Source organism: Notothenia rossii, assembly GCF_949606895.1.
Source record: "Notothenia rossii genome assembly, chromosome: 5".
NCBI lineage: Eukaryota > Metazoa > Chordata > Actinopteri > Perciformes > Nototheniidae > Notothenia > Notothenia rossii.
Window position 1 is genome coordinate 73258590 of NC_136903.1, and position 14153 is coordinate 73272742.

The window sequence follows — 14153 nt, forward strand, 5'->3', positions numbered from 1 at the left end:
TTCCAGGGTGATTTCCCCCGTATCTGGTAACCTTTGCTCGGATGGGATGCCACACTAAAGGTCTCACACCCTTAACTGAGTCGACTCAGTGTCCCACAGATCGCTGTGCTACTGATGTGGACTTTGTCATTCTCCTTTATAAGGAAGACGTTGAGGGAGGACTGAGCAGGATTAAAATATGAGTTCTTTTCACACTAAACAGTAAATCTTTTAACAACATTCATCTAGCAGACATCAAAGGTAAGAGCTTTTGAACATGAATCTCCACAATACACTCGATATTTCTTCGCTGTTTGTTTAAACAGTCTATAGTAAAGGCTTGCTGTGTGTACGCATTTCATTTAACACAATTCAAACAACATCTACAGAATAATCTTCCACATACTCCTCAAAGTAATCAGAAATCTGAGAACAGAACAACACTTTTCAGATTACTCCGAAATTAGCCTAACGATTCGTACTGAAGTATGTTGCGTTTATTTTTATTATATTCAAACAGAGCATTTACCTTTGGACTGTTTTCATCGACATTTTTGTCGTAAGGTTGTCAATCTCTTTGTGTTGCCAGGTGACTATGACCAGTTTATGATTTCAAGACCCATTCATTAATTTTCCATTCACCGATAACAACCAGGTGTTGTTTGAGCAAAGGCTCACTTAGCTGAGTACATTTGTTAACTCAATGTTCTCAAAGCTACAACCAGCTTTAATGAACACTAATGGAATACAAACTCCCTAAATCCCATATTTTTTTTTCAGAGGCAAGTTTCTGACGCAGCTCGTAGCACTGACATAATGTACGGTGTGTGTTGTTAATGTCATCTATGATAAGGCAGGTGTGTGAGAGTGGACAAGATGTTCAGGAGCAACAGTCCCTTTGACAACGACACCAGCAGCTACGCTGGATCCATCCAGTCCAAGTATGCATTTCACAATCTTTATGTTTTTGATTGATTGTTTTATTTCATTTATTCATCAGCAGATGATTGATATTGTATTTTGTTCTATTTTCTGTGACAGTGGTTTCTCCAACACGGATGATGTGTCATCGCAGGCGTCAAATGTGTCGAAGCTCAGTGCCATGTCAGTTTATTGTAAGTTAAAACTCGACATGAAGAGTGGTTACACCTGTTCAGTTAAACTTCATAAATAATAAGAGCTCTGGTTTATGATCAACAGTGCAAAGGAAGGAGTATGCAGAGTCACTAAACAAGATGATGGACAAATTACGGTACAGAGTGGAGGTAACCTTCGAAATAATCTCCAAACAAATATGATCCTCTATGAATCATGCCTTGTTTGATGTTGTGTTTGAATCCCTCCATGCTGCAGCACTTGTTCACCTGTGACCTGGATGGGAAGGAGCTGAGAGGCGTGGGGGACTGTGTGGAGCGGCTGAAGCTTCTGGACGGTATGGGCCGAGTTTGGGGTCAGAACATGAGGCTGGAGGTGCGAGGAGCCAACCTGCTGCTCACAGACAGCGAAACCAAGGTCAGCAGCGTGTGATGCCCACAGATACACACATCAGCTGGGAGTAGTCTCCTCCAGGATGAGGAGGACCCCACCCAGGGTGTAAAGGTTCACTGGGTGATTAAACCAGCATAGCAAACAGATGTGAATCATATGTTACAGCCTTCACAGTCGCCAGATCTTAGTTCAACTGAACACTATTCAAGTCAATCACACCCCCTTTTAACAAATGTAGAGGTTTTTAGTGAACAAAGGAGGAAAATCCTGTTTGTTCAAAGACTACTAATGTACCTGCCTCAGTAGTGTACATGCTGTCTGTAAGTTCAGTTTTCTTCAAACTACAAATCTGTTTGAACATCTACGCAGACGACATACACCTCTATAATTAAGACTGTCTTTCTGCAAATGTCCCAAATTGCACGAAGGAGAATTAAAGTTGTTGTAGAGCTTTGTCACTGCCCAGAATCTCACTAATAAACTGTATTATCTGGAGTTCTTTCTTAATTGAGAGTGCTTTGATACAAGAAACTTATTTTTAAATACTTGAAGATGATGGACAAAAGCAGCTGGGTTTTGCCTTCATTTATGCATGTGGTCCATGACGTGGTTCATGTGAATAACAGCCTGTTTTCTCAGGAGGAGCTGGAGTCCATGTCCTTCTGTGACATCCTGGAGCTGAAGGCGGTGCTGGACGCCGGCGTGTTTAACTCCCTGCTCACAGTGTCTTTCCGGCCCGAGGGGAAACACACCACCACTGTCTTCATGTTTCAGTGTGAGGATGTCAGGGTGAGCACAAAACCCTAAAAATGGCTGTTATTTCAACTGCTATGAACTGAAACAAAATAAGTGGGTACATCTTTTCCTGCTGCTTACAGGCTGACTATGTCCAAAGGGATCTCTCAGCAGCATTGTCACGCAGGAAACATGACTTAGGCATCAGGTAAGAGCTTGAAGTCAGAGAAGACATACCTGAAACTACTGTATGTGTGTATATTGATTGATGGTCTCTAACATTCTTTAAAGCAGCAATGCAGGACCAATATCAAGACATCAGAGAATGGAAAACCTGAGTGACAGCAAAGATTTCTCTGAACCAAAACAGCAGAAGCCCCCCCGATGGACGGCTCCTGACTATGGTGAGTCTGTGAGATACATAAGGGTTTGATATTGCTTATGAGGTCAAAATCAATACCAACCGTCTGTCTCTTTGTACTTATAGAGGAGGATGACGTACCTGAGCCTCAACCAGTTGTGTATCAGGAGGAAGAGGAGGAGGAGGAGGAGGAAGAGGAGGACCCACCTCCCAGAGAGAGGGCACCGTCACCGCATCCCTTCACCACCAAAGAAGAACCTCTGTCGAGCCAACGTCCATACACAGACCTGGACAGGGATGTAGTAAGTGTATATTTGATCATCATTATGAATGCCTCATTTAAGAATTTTAGAATGTGAAAATGACTTTCTTTATCCATCTTCTTTACAGGACATCTTGAATCATATTTTAGATGACATAGCAATCTTCATGGGAAAAGTATCTGCAGTAGTAGCGAAAAATGCAAAGAAAAAGAAGAAAAAGAAAAAAGGAAAAGGTAAATGAATGAGGTGAAGAAAGGCAGACATGTAGACTGTTTCTAAATGATAGCACTCAGTCAATACTGGAATATTCTAAATTAGTTTTTCTTTTCTTTTTTACTTTTTTTCTCTTAACTTTTTTTTGTTTTGTTCACACATAACATCAATAGAACATACATGGAGATGCTTACATAACTGCAGCTGTTGTACACCAGGATGAATCATTCATGCCCTCCTTGGACACCAAAAGGACATACAGTTTCTTAATATTATCAATTTCTATATTGTTATTGTGCAAACATTATTAACATATTACAGACTCTAAATGAGTTTTGATACAACATATCATCAGTTATGAATACACTGCGACATGTGTTATGAAACTTTTGAGTCATACTGTATTATGACATTTATATGAATTCTGTGTTGCTATGACTTCTTTACTTATGACATCATCTACAGCACAATTTTGGATGACTTCTGAAAACTTGTGAGTCATCGTGTTTCTATTTGTTTTCTTTAGCCCTAGACGGTATGCCACCTGCAGCAGAGTTTGAAGAGTGTTTCCATAAGATCAAATGTGGTTTCAATCTGGTGGTATGTGTCCTTAATCACATTCATATTATATAATCATGTTCAGTATTGCTACTGTTCATTCTGTAGAGTACAGTTTGTGTAACAGTGAAATACTTCTCTTGACAGGGGGAGCTCAATGGAAGGATTAACAATCCCAGCGCTCCTGAATTTGTTCACTCCTTATTTTCCATATTAACATTCGTAAGTGACTTCATCTCGTAATTCCAATACTCCCTTATAATTAAGTTAATACGAAATAACTTATAAACAGATAATGTTTTTAAAAAAAATTAAAATAAATTGATAATGAGCATGCATTTAAAACCCTTTTATATCACATACTTTATTATTTATCTTCATATTATTGAGTATCTTTAGGATCTGATGAGGTTTTAGTTTTTCTTTTGAATACTAGATTACTATGTTCTGTTGTTATTGAGCACAATTTCATTTTTCCAGTTCATACTTGTACTTTGTGTTTCTACTAGTACATGTTTTAATGTTCATAAACACTCTTTCTTAAACGCTTTGTTTTGGCACCAGTATCTTCAAGTCCTCCCAATTGATTTACAGGAAAATAATGGTGCCCTATTGCAACGTTATATTTATAAGCCAAATTTGGAGATAACCAATTTTGGGTGTTATATTCTAATTAGCCTGCATGTGACATTAGAAGGGGACTCATAGACTAGATTCGATTAGATTACTTTATTGTCATTACAAAAATGCAAGCACAGTGTAACGAAATTAAGGAGGGTCTAACCAGAGTGCAACACAGTCAGTTATATACACAATTATCAGAAGTATGTACAAAATAAATGATACGAAAATAAAGGTAAATAGATGGGAAATGTATAAATAAGAATAAATACACAGATAATAATAAATACAGTGAATACAGAATTGCACTTCAGCACAGCACACGACAACAACTAGGCAGTATGGGACAGCGTAGGGTTCATGTTCAGCAGTCTGACCATCATGATCGCCCTCTGTGGCACCTGTCTAATACAAAACTAATGCCTTCTTAATTATTTGTTTCCTCACCAGCTGGTATCTCACTGCCCTGAAGATCTGATGAAGACCATCGTGGCGCCGCTGCTGACGCCTCAGTGTATCCGTCTGCTGAGTGAGGAGGCGTCCACAGAGGAGGACCAGCTGTGGCAGTCTCTGGGAGACGCCTGGAACATCCCCAGGTGAGACAACGGACAGTGTGGGACCTGATGAACTGTAGCTTTCTCTTTTCATTTGCATGAGACCAAAACATTAGCCCCATCTCAGAAAAGTAACTTAATACATTTCAAAGATCAGTTTTGAAGGATTTTTACTTTAAGTTAGTGTCTACACATATGGACACAAAATAGTTCAAAAGGGCTACAACAGTACAATTCAGATTTTACTACATAAATATATATTTACTTTGGATACTGTTAGTTTTCCTGCCTTATAAAACTTAAGTACATTTACCTAATTAGGCAGAATGTATCTTGTAATTAGCTTTATCTTTGATGTATTGATATTTTTATTTAAGTATAGTATTTGAGTATTTCTTCCATCACTTCAGTTTGGTTTACTAAAATATGTCAGACTGATAAGTGTCAAGATAACAATCGGTCATGATTTTGACAATATGATCAGCACCCAATGGCCAGAAGACGACGAGGACATCCCAACATACACTCTGGAGTTCTCTGACGGCTGGCAGGCCCCTGAGGTGACTGCAGCACCTGAAGCCAGTGAACCAATGAGAAGAGAGGAGCGTCAACAACCTGCACCCTACCAGGTAGGCTACTCCTCCAGATCAGACATTCAGTTCAACATCGGCACAGAGAGACAGGTGGTTTGGGAGAGAAAAAGGGAGGAAATATTCAAACATAACACGACCATGTTTTTTTTTTTCGTGCAGGCTCCAGCCAAGAGTATAACACCAGCTCATCGCCCCAAAAAATCATCACGGTACAACAAACCCATAAAGAATAAATAAAAATCCAGGCGATTGTTCGAAGTTTAACATTTTAGATGCCCTTTGTGTATTTCAGCTTTGGTCAGTCGCCACCGCGTGACATGTATGTTACGTATGACTTCATCTCAAGAAACCAAAGAGAGCTCACCGTGAGAAAAGGAGAAGTAGTTCAGGTGAGTGAACCGACTCCTAATGTTTGAGTGGAATTGGTTACAAAAGGGTTCAAACAAAAGATAACAGAGAATGAACACAACTCATTAAGACACTGGCTCTGATTTCCATCTACAGCTGCTGGACATGTCGAAGCAGTGGTGGAAAGTGAGGGACAGCGCAGGGCAGGAGGGCTATGTTCCCAATAATGTCCTGGAGGTTTATGATGAACAACAGATGGAGGTGAGCACCACAAACACACCGCAGGTCTTCTGTGACTTAGTATGAGACGCCTCAATCAGAAATATTGGTATTCATGCACAACTTTGAACATTTTTATTCCATAACCTGCTTCCATATTTCTCAGAGTCTCCTTGAATTACTCTCTCTATATACTCATCTTTATATTTCAGTAAAAACAGAGCAATATCATTCCTTTTTTCAGCAGGCGCCTGGGGGTGCTCCTGTCCTCACAAAGAAATCCAAGCCTGCAGAAGTGAAAGCTTGGCTGGAAGACAAAGGCTTTAGTAAAATGTAAGTACACATTTATTAAACTCCTTTCATAGGCATTAAAGCACGTTTCATTTAATTTGATATAACCTACTCCAACCTACAGTATAAGGCGTTTTCTCTTCAGTTAATTGAAGATGTTGGGACTCATTTTGTATCATCAGGGTTATTTGTTTTCTCTTGGAATGGGATTGAACAGAAAGCCTGTAATACTGGATGTGGTTTACAAAGAAGTGAGCATATAAGAAGCAGGAGTGTCTAATGAAAAATACTTTTAAGATGCATTATGGGTAATGAGACCAGTGTTTTTAGAGCTCAACTCTTAATATGGATAAAAAGTCAGGACATAATGGACCGTGCTCCCTTCAGTTTAACCATTTTCACCATCAAATAAATTATGAGTAACCAAACTTCACCCACTGCCCTTTAATATTAGAGCAGAAATTTGACCTTTTTCCACCAAATGAACTTCAGAGATTCAGAAGTGATTGACAGACTAATATACGTTTTATTGCAGCACTGTGCGCTGTCTGGGCGGGCTGAGCGGCTCCATGCTGCTGGGCATGAGCCGAGAGGAACTGAAGACCGTTTGTCTCGAGGAAGGAGGACGAGTCTTCTTCCAGTTACAAGCAGTCAAATCCGCCATGAGTGTAAGTTACCATCTTTATCTGTGTCCACTGAGTAATGCTGGTGTGAATACAAAAGCACGTCTAACAGTTTTTTGTTTGAATACCCAAGGTTGCCACATAAGAGACCAACAAGAGAAAACCAAAGAAGAAGGAGAACAAGAACTCCCCATGGTCCATGTCACTAAATACTGTATACTTTTAAATAAGTGAGAGATTGTTAAGCATATTATTATCTGAATCCTTGTATACAATCTCATTTTGAATTCATATATAGTATTTGTTTGGTTGAGAAATCTGCTGTAAATCCAAAGTGTAATCTAATCAGTGGAGGTGATTTTACACAATGTTCCCAGCAATACTATGTACAATGTCTTACAAAGTCCGATGATGTAACACGATGTAAACAGCCTTATGTACTGTATGTGTTCATTCAGTAACGTGTAAATAAAAGTTTTCTGGCACACAACGTTTTAGTGAATAAACATGCTTTATTTCGTTCAGACATTAAACATGAACCTTATCAAAGGCATCTGTTAAACACTGGCAATTCATTTCAGGCAATCATTTGGCTACAGATCCATGGCCATAAAATTAAAATGTCGAAAAAGTGACGAGATTTTGTGAAAACAAAGATTTCAATGAGAAAAATACAAGCTGCACAGAAATATATCTTGAGTGAGCATTACAAATGTAATAAATGAGTGATAAAGATAGTAAAACACACATAAATCAGTGTGAATTATAAATATATGAATAATGTAGCGCATATATTTGATTAACTAGTACTGGTTTTTGTGATGGCATCCAAATAATTGCTGTGTTACTACTTAGAGATAAAAGCATCTTAAAATGGTCCCATCTGTTCTGTTTTATGTGCATCACTTCTCATGCGCTGGACTTTAAAAGGTTAAAATGACCAATTTACTGGTTCAAACTGCTCAAATGTGAAGATGTGTAGCTTCTTCACATTGTCTATGAAAGTAAAGCAAATATGTTTGGGAACTGGACTGTAGTATGGACGAAAACAAACAATTTGAACACCTCAACGCCCAGGGTCAAGGAATCATAATGGGCTTTATTCACAACTTTCTGATGATAATAGACCAAACAAACAATTGCGATAAACCGGAAAAATATCAGTTGATTGTTCAACGTGTAAATAATCCAATAATGGTGTTGTGCTGTTGCGGAAGACACACAAACACAGAGAACGTTTGGAGACAAGTATTTGTGAGGTATAGGCTGCACAGTGTTGTGCAGACAGGTAGCTCTGTGCTGACTGTTAGAACAAAGTGAACCATCGGGGTCATAAGCACACAACACAACAGTTAGTGAATGGATGGAGAAAGTTCAGTACAGATTCTAGTCCCTGGAAGAACGCACCACAGCCGGTACGTCAAAGAATAAAACACTAATTAAAATTGTTGTAAGAGGTAAGTGTGTGAAGTTATTGGGCAAGTCAAGATCAATGGAGGAAATTAGTTGTTCCTAATCAAAAACACAGACAATGTATATTGATGTGACTTAAAAGAAGGGGTTTGTTTTATGTGTGTGTGTATGTGTATGTGTATGTGTATGTGTATGTGTATGTGTGTGTGTGTGTGTGTGTGTGTGTGTGTGTGTGTGTGTGTGTGTGTGTGTGTGTGTGTGTGGAGGTCAGCAACTGCTGTAACGACATCTGTTGGCTTTAAAGTAAGATGTATGTACCGTAATAGGGGGAATTTGAAAGCAAATGTATATTCGAATATTCGACACCCAAAGAAACGGTTAACCGATTAACCGAAATGTACATATGCTATAAAAAAAAAAAAAATGTGGGAAAAAATGTTACAAAAAAAGAAAAAATAATTAATTAATTTTGAAAAATAAATAAATACATGTTCAAATAAGTATAGAAACCAAGTTGAATTTGTCAAATGTATTGAATTGATGATCACAGTTTGAACAGTTGACAGCTATAGGCCTACAGCTTTCATGCTTAAAACATAACTTGTTTTTTAAATTAAAGAGGGATCATAGACGAACAACATAACGGGTTAGGGTAATGTAACCCTATTACAACAGAGATCAACAACCTGTAACAGGGCCTATGCACAGAATGCAGCTATTCAATACTTATTCTTGTTTAAGAATATGAGCATGTCTACTCAGGGGAGAGAAGGGGTGCGGAGGCGATTCACAATCAGGCCAGCTGTAGAGAAGCTGGAATTTGGGCATAAGATGAGGTTTGAGTCTGCGTGATCTGCGTGTAGGGAGGGGCAACAGCCATATCATTAGCTTGAACTAGCTAGATCTGATGAATTTGGACATAAACGCGAGTGAAGTATAACCGGACGTGAGAGAGAGATCAGCACCTGCAGCTCTGCCCGCTGTGAGGGACCGGTGAGCGGAGCAAAACACACCTTTAGACCTAACACATTTAGCTATGGCACTGTCGTATACATTGAATTATTCCATTTGATAATATGTAATCAACTTAGGCACCCCTCCCAAAAAAAATAAAAATAATAATAATAATTACAATACAAATATTCATAACTCACATTCTCATATTCGAATACCTGAATAATTTCGAATATACGATTAATCGTTCCCGTCCCTAGTATGTAACATGTACATACTGTATACTGTTATATGAAATGGCTTGATTAACTAAATAAAAGAACAGCCTTTATTGAGCGACTATCTTCATGTCATAATGGTAACTCACAATGGTAAACAGCAACACTACTAAGTGTTAAACCTTGACATCAATATATTGTGAATATAAAATCTCTTTTCTTTATATCCCCTTTTAAAAAATACGCTCTATACATGAAACCCAACGACCAAGCACACAACTATGGTGCCTCCCTTGAACACTTGAAGCTACTTCCACTTTATTCCTGCTGAACAAATTCAGCTCTCATCTTTCATCCTAATCATCTTAACAATGCTCACAGTTTGATGGAAGTTGGCCCGTGTCCATTGGCAGGTAGAGAAATAATATGATGAGTGTAAAACACAATTTGTGATCACAGCTTTGATCAGATTTGGGGCGAGTTTTAAAAAAAAAAATGCTACAAGAACCATGCAAACATCTGGACCATGTCCCAGCATGGTTGGCTTGTATCTACATGGTGAACAGTGCTTAATTGAAATCTCTTTAATGCAAACAGATTTCAAATGCTGGTGTAGCCCTGAATGAATTAAAACGTCACATTACAGCTTGCTGTATATAACTAATTCTCGCCTGCCATCCATTACTCATGCAGGCATGCAAATAAAGCACTTAGAAGCAGAGTAATAGAAACAAAATGTCTTCGTCAAACAAAGGCCAAGCTTCTTCACACCGAGCATGCAGCTAGGTGGTGTCAGTTCCATCGGTGGGGAAGTTACAACAGCTTGGAGGCCTACTGTAGACGACTGAGAAAAAGAAAATGCAAAAAGAAAAAGTGGGATTTTCAGGCTTAAGCTAAAAAGGAAAAGGCACTGCGAAGTCTTGTCCTGCTGCATATGTACAGTGCACTGCATGCAGCGGTGAACACGAAACTTTGTGATTTGTCTACAATAGAAGGAATGAGTGATAGATGTCACAGTGAGGTCACTAAGAGCTTTCTCCTCAGACGATGCGAAATTCATCCATAAATATTTGTGCTATGGTTCAAATCCATTTTCTTCTCATGAACACCATCAAAACGGGATGATTGTGAACTTTTACTGGATTATATTTGCAGCAAAAGACAAGTTTTAGCTTCCTGGAATGTTTGCAGTGGACGACCAGGAAGTCATTTTCTGAGCTCATTACATTTTGGACAAAAACATTCTTTAAAAATAAATGATCTGACAACCACAACAAAGTACCAGAAGCTGTGCTCTCTCTTCTCTGATTCAGTACATCTCCAAACCTTAGGACGCCCTGAAGAAGCTTAAACCATCTTCTGGGTAAATCCAACCTACAGCTGTTATCATTCCATAAAAACTGAATGGGTAATCATTTGAATACGTTTGTACAATGAAGAGAGAAGAGGCACCAGGTTGTCAGCTGCGTTCAGAGTGGGTTTATGTGAAGAAAGTCCCAATGTGCTGGTTGTCAGTGTTTCAGTAGAACACAGATACTACATGCTGAGTAATGCGTCTGGTGTATTAATACATACTGCTGACTGGACAGGATGTCAAACTCATGGACAGAGAGATAAAGACAGCATCGCCCTGAAACCTCTCCAGTGTTTCTCATTTTTTTAATTCAAAAGAAACACGTGTGTTGGTCTTCTCTGCTAAACTTGATTATGACAGAGCTAGGAGCGTTAACAATAACAGGTTAGATATCCATAACTTCAGCCTGATAATGACTAACACAAACAACAGAGGAACATAGAATCTGAACGGCTCTAGCAGCACTTTGTCCTTGGCTTTTTGGTATCTGTGTGTACGGCATACTTCAATATGGATGGTTTGTGGTGTTTATACTGTATGTGGGATGCAACGGAATTTCCCTCCCACCACGTCTCTTCCGTGTCATGCTGGGTGGACCACCGGGCTGGGGGTTCACAGGTTATTGTGACTTTAGTGATCTCCCGGGATAGGGCCCATGGACAGAGCGTCCTCCTCGCTGATTGGGTCCAGCTCCTCGGTGTGGACAGCCTGGGTGATGAGCTGCAGCTCCTCAGCGAGGGTCTCGCTGCGGTACGCCACGCGGATGTCAGGGACGTTAGTACGGCGGATGTCGTTGCTCACAGGACCCTCGTCAAAGTAGGTGGGGCCCAACCAGTAGCTTTTGGCCTGAAATCAAGAAGAAATACATGAGTGGGTGCCTTGAGACAGTCAGTCAATCACGTGAGATTATGAGCCAAGCTAAAAGCTGTTAATATTTCAGTTTATTACGTTTTTAATATGTTCTCAAGTGAGAAAGTAAAAATATAGATTTCCAATATGTGTCTGTTCGGAAATTTGCTGCGGAAAAGAAAAAGAAAACCTTGCTTAATTAATAACATAATTTATTTCATATAATGTGACAAACAGAATCAGAATCAAGTTTATTGCCAGGTAGGTTTACACATACAAAGAATTTGCTTTGGCATCTGGTTGTGCGAACAGAAAAAAAAAAAAAAAAGTTGCAAAGTCGGTAGAAAAAAATAAATATATATAAGGATAATAAAAAATAAGTATTTTTAACAACTGAACATTATAAACTTGATAAAAGGATCATATTAGGACAGGGCTGTTGCATTCGTTTGTGCAGGTGAGTCTATGTCCTCTGTTGAAAAACACAAAATGAGAAGAGGTGTAAACTTCTTTACCTTGTGTGAAAAGCCACTCATGAGGACACTGTTTCTGGCCAGCTCACACATGTCGCAGGAGCTTAGTTTCCACACCTGAGCAGCGATGCTGTACTCCTCCATCAGAGGCTCCTGGAGCCAGACAAGCACAGAGAGAGAGATGTCATATCAGCACTTCTGATCATCTGCATGCTATTTTTACCTAAAAGCCAAACCTGACTCAGACTGACCTTGGTGAAGTGGAACTGAAGAGGATCGTCGGTGGACAGAGAGATCATGAGGCCTCTGGACAGATACTCCAGCAGCGGGTTGCGATGGTAACTGAGGAACAGGCTGTTGTTACTCAGTGGAGACATGGCGATGCCAATTTGAGCCAGGTAGTAAAGATACTGCAGCACCGGAGCCTAATGGATATCCAATAGAGAGAGAGCATGCCAAATGTAATCTCAAACCCTATATTTCACTTGTTAAGCGAAGGCACAGTGTGACAGAATAGTTTGAATAGTTACTAAATAATCAAATCAGGAGCTCTCTGACAGCCTCAGGTCTTGAGGAAGCTGTTCTATGTCAGGGATAATAATAATAATAATAATAATAATAATAATAATAATAATAATAATACATGTTATTTATATAGCGCTTTCCCTGGTGCTCAAAGCGATTTAAAAGCAGGTAAAGAAAAAAAACTAGCTAGGTGGAATACGGGCGAGGGTTTAGTGGATTAGGAGTTGAAGGAAAGAGTGAAAAGGAGTTTTGAGGGCTTTTTTTTAATAATGTGCTTTACTTCACTTAATTTAGGATCACCATGGTAATCACCACAAACATCTCATTTTTGACAATCCATAATATCAACAAAACCAAGAGAAATACAATTCAGAGAAAGCTAGTAAGTCAACATGGTAGAACCAAGCATAACCACACTGGTCTCTATAGTCGGACCCGTCCTGACCTTTCTGAGCAGCAGACCGTGGGAGATGTTCTCTGATAACATGAAGCCTGACACCAGGTGGTGGACAGGCCCCGCCTCCCCACAGTGAGGTCGCAGGACGAACGTGTGGAAGCCTCTGCGCCTGTGTCAATCAAATATATTGACAAATTGAGTGGATGCAAGGCCTGGTCAATGATTTCTGGGTGTTATAAATGTATGGCAGTTCTATACCTTCGCAGGTGGTTGAGCGCAGTCATGTTAGCATAGGTGTAGTAGAGGTAGTAGGAGTAGGGCGGGTTGTCCTCTTCTGTCCAGTCAGCTGGCAGCGGACTGTCCAGGTTGAAGATGTGGTGCTCCGGTTTAGACTCATCGTCCACACTGTCGAAGCCCACCACCTGAAGACAAACATGCCACACAAAGACAAAAGAGAATTGGTTAGTTTCTTTTAGTGTGAACTATCTGGATCGATTTCTTGTAAAGGGGTACTCACGTGCTCCAGAAAGAGATGCAGCTCAGGATGACTGCGCGGGTTGATGCTGACTTCAAACAGAGGCATGAAGATATTCTCCAACATCTCCTCGAAATTTGCCAGCTGCTTCTTTGTCTTGTACACGTCACTGAAGAGGAGAACAGTGACATGTGTTGTTAGCATAGAGATGATTGTGTGTGAATTTTCTTTGTAAAGGCTAGGAGATATAATGTGTGCTGACACTAGTTAAGAAGGTTGTCCTTAACTTGTCTTATGATATGCATCTACTCTCTAATAAAGGGACGTGACCTCAGAAATGTTCCGACTAAAATTCCTTTGTCCTGGCTGTTACCGTTAAATACCTCAACCTGAAAGACTGACCACTTTATTTAGATTTTTTGCAGCCAGTTTGCTACTGTACTTCAGACTACAGCATTTTATATATATATATATATATATATAATATTATTTAGCTGGTGTTGCTTTTAATTTAACTTATTTAGTGTACTGTGTTTTTATATAAATCTATTTTTAATGTGTTCTGTCTGGATGTGATTTGTCTAAAAAACAGCTTTCTGCATTTTGCTAGCGAAAAGTAAACATTATAAGCATTTTCTGTTTTAATTTA

The 14153-nt window shown here is 39.4% G+C and overlaps 2 protein-coding genes across 16 annotated transcripts in view; one reads left to right on the top strand and one right to left on the bottom strand.

Moving 5' to 3' along the window:
- Positions 1-76: 76 nt before the first annotated feature.
- Positions 77-7336, top strand: eps8l3a (EPS8 signaling adaptor L3a). 4 transcript variants are annotated; one of them, XM_079685688.1, is made up of 20 exons: positions 77-240; positions 833-920; positions 1021-1094; positions 1180-1244; positions 1333-1491; positions 2107-2256; positions 2346-2410; positions 2494-2606; positions 2690-2865; positions 2954-3059; positions 3566-3639; positions 3745-3819; positions 4669-4814; positions 5257-5401; positions 5525-5574; positions 5658-5754; positions 5870-5974; positions 6180-6265; positions 6759-6891; positions 6980-7336. In XM_079685688.1, exons 2-20 carry the CDS (start codon positions 856-858, stop codon positions 6989-6991), a joined length of 1896 nt encoding a protein of 631 aa, XP_079541814.1. In that variant the 5' UTR covers positions 77-240; positions 833-855; the 3' UTR covers positions 6992-7336. The 4 variants fall into 4 exon arrangements, with proteins under 4 accessions (XP_079541814.1, XP_079541812.1, XP_079541811.1 ...); XM_079685686.1 differs by having other exon boundaries at positions 837-920; positions 6177-6265; XM_079685685.1 differs by having other exon boundaries at positions 78-240; positions 6177-6265.
- A 2-nt stretch (positions 7337-7338) lies between these two features.
- ampd2a (adenosine monophosphate deaminase 2a) overlaps positions 7339-14153 on the bottom strand; it is a gene marked incomplete at its 5' end in the record, with an annotated part of 31833 nt that continues 25018 nt past the window's right edge. For all 12 annotated transcript variants that reach the window (XM_079685678.1, XM_079685677.1, XM_079685680.1 and 9 more), the window contains 6 exons: positions 7339-11631; positions 12150-12260; positions 12359-12532; positions 13078-13198; positions 13288-13451; positions 13547-13673. In XM_079685678.1, coding sequence (XP_079541804.1) covers positions 11416-11631; positions 12150-12260; positions 12359-12532; positions 13078-13198; positions 13288-13451; positions 13547-13673 — 913 coding nt within the window. In that variant the 3' untranslated portion in view covers positions 7339-11415. The remainder of the gene's footprint in view (positions 11632-12149; positions 12261-12358; positions 12533-13077; positions 13199-13287; positions 13452-13546; positions 13674-14153) is intronic.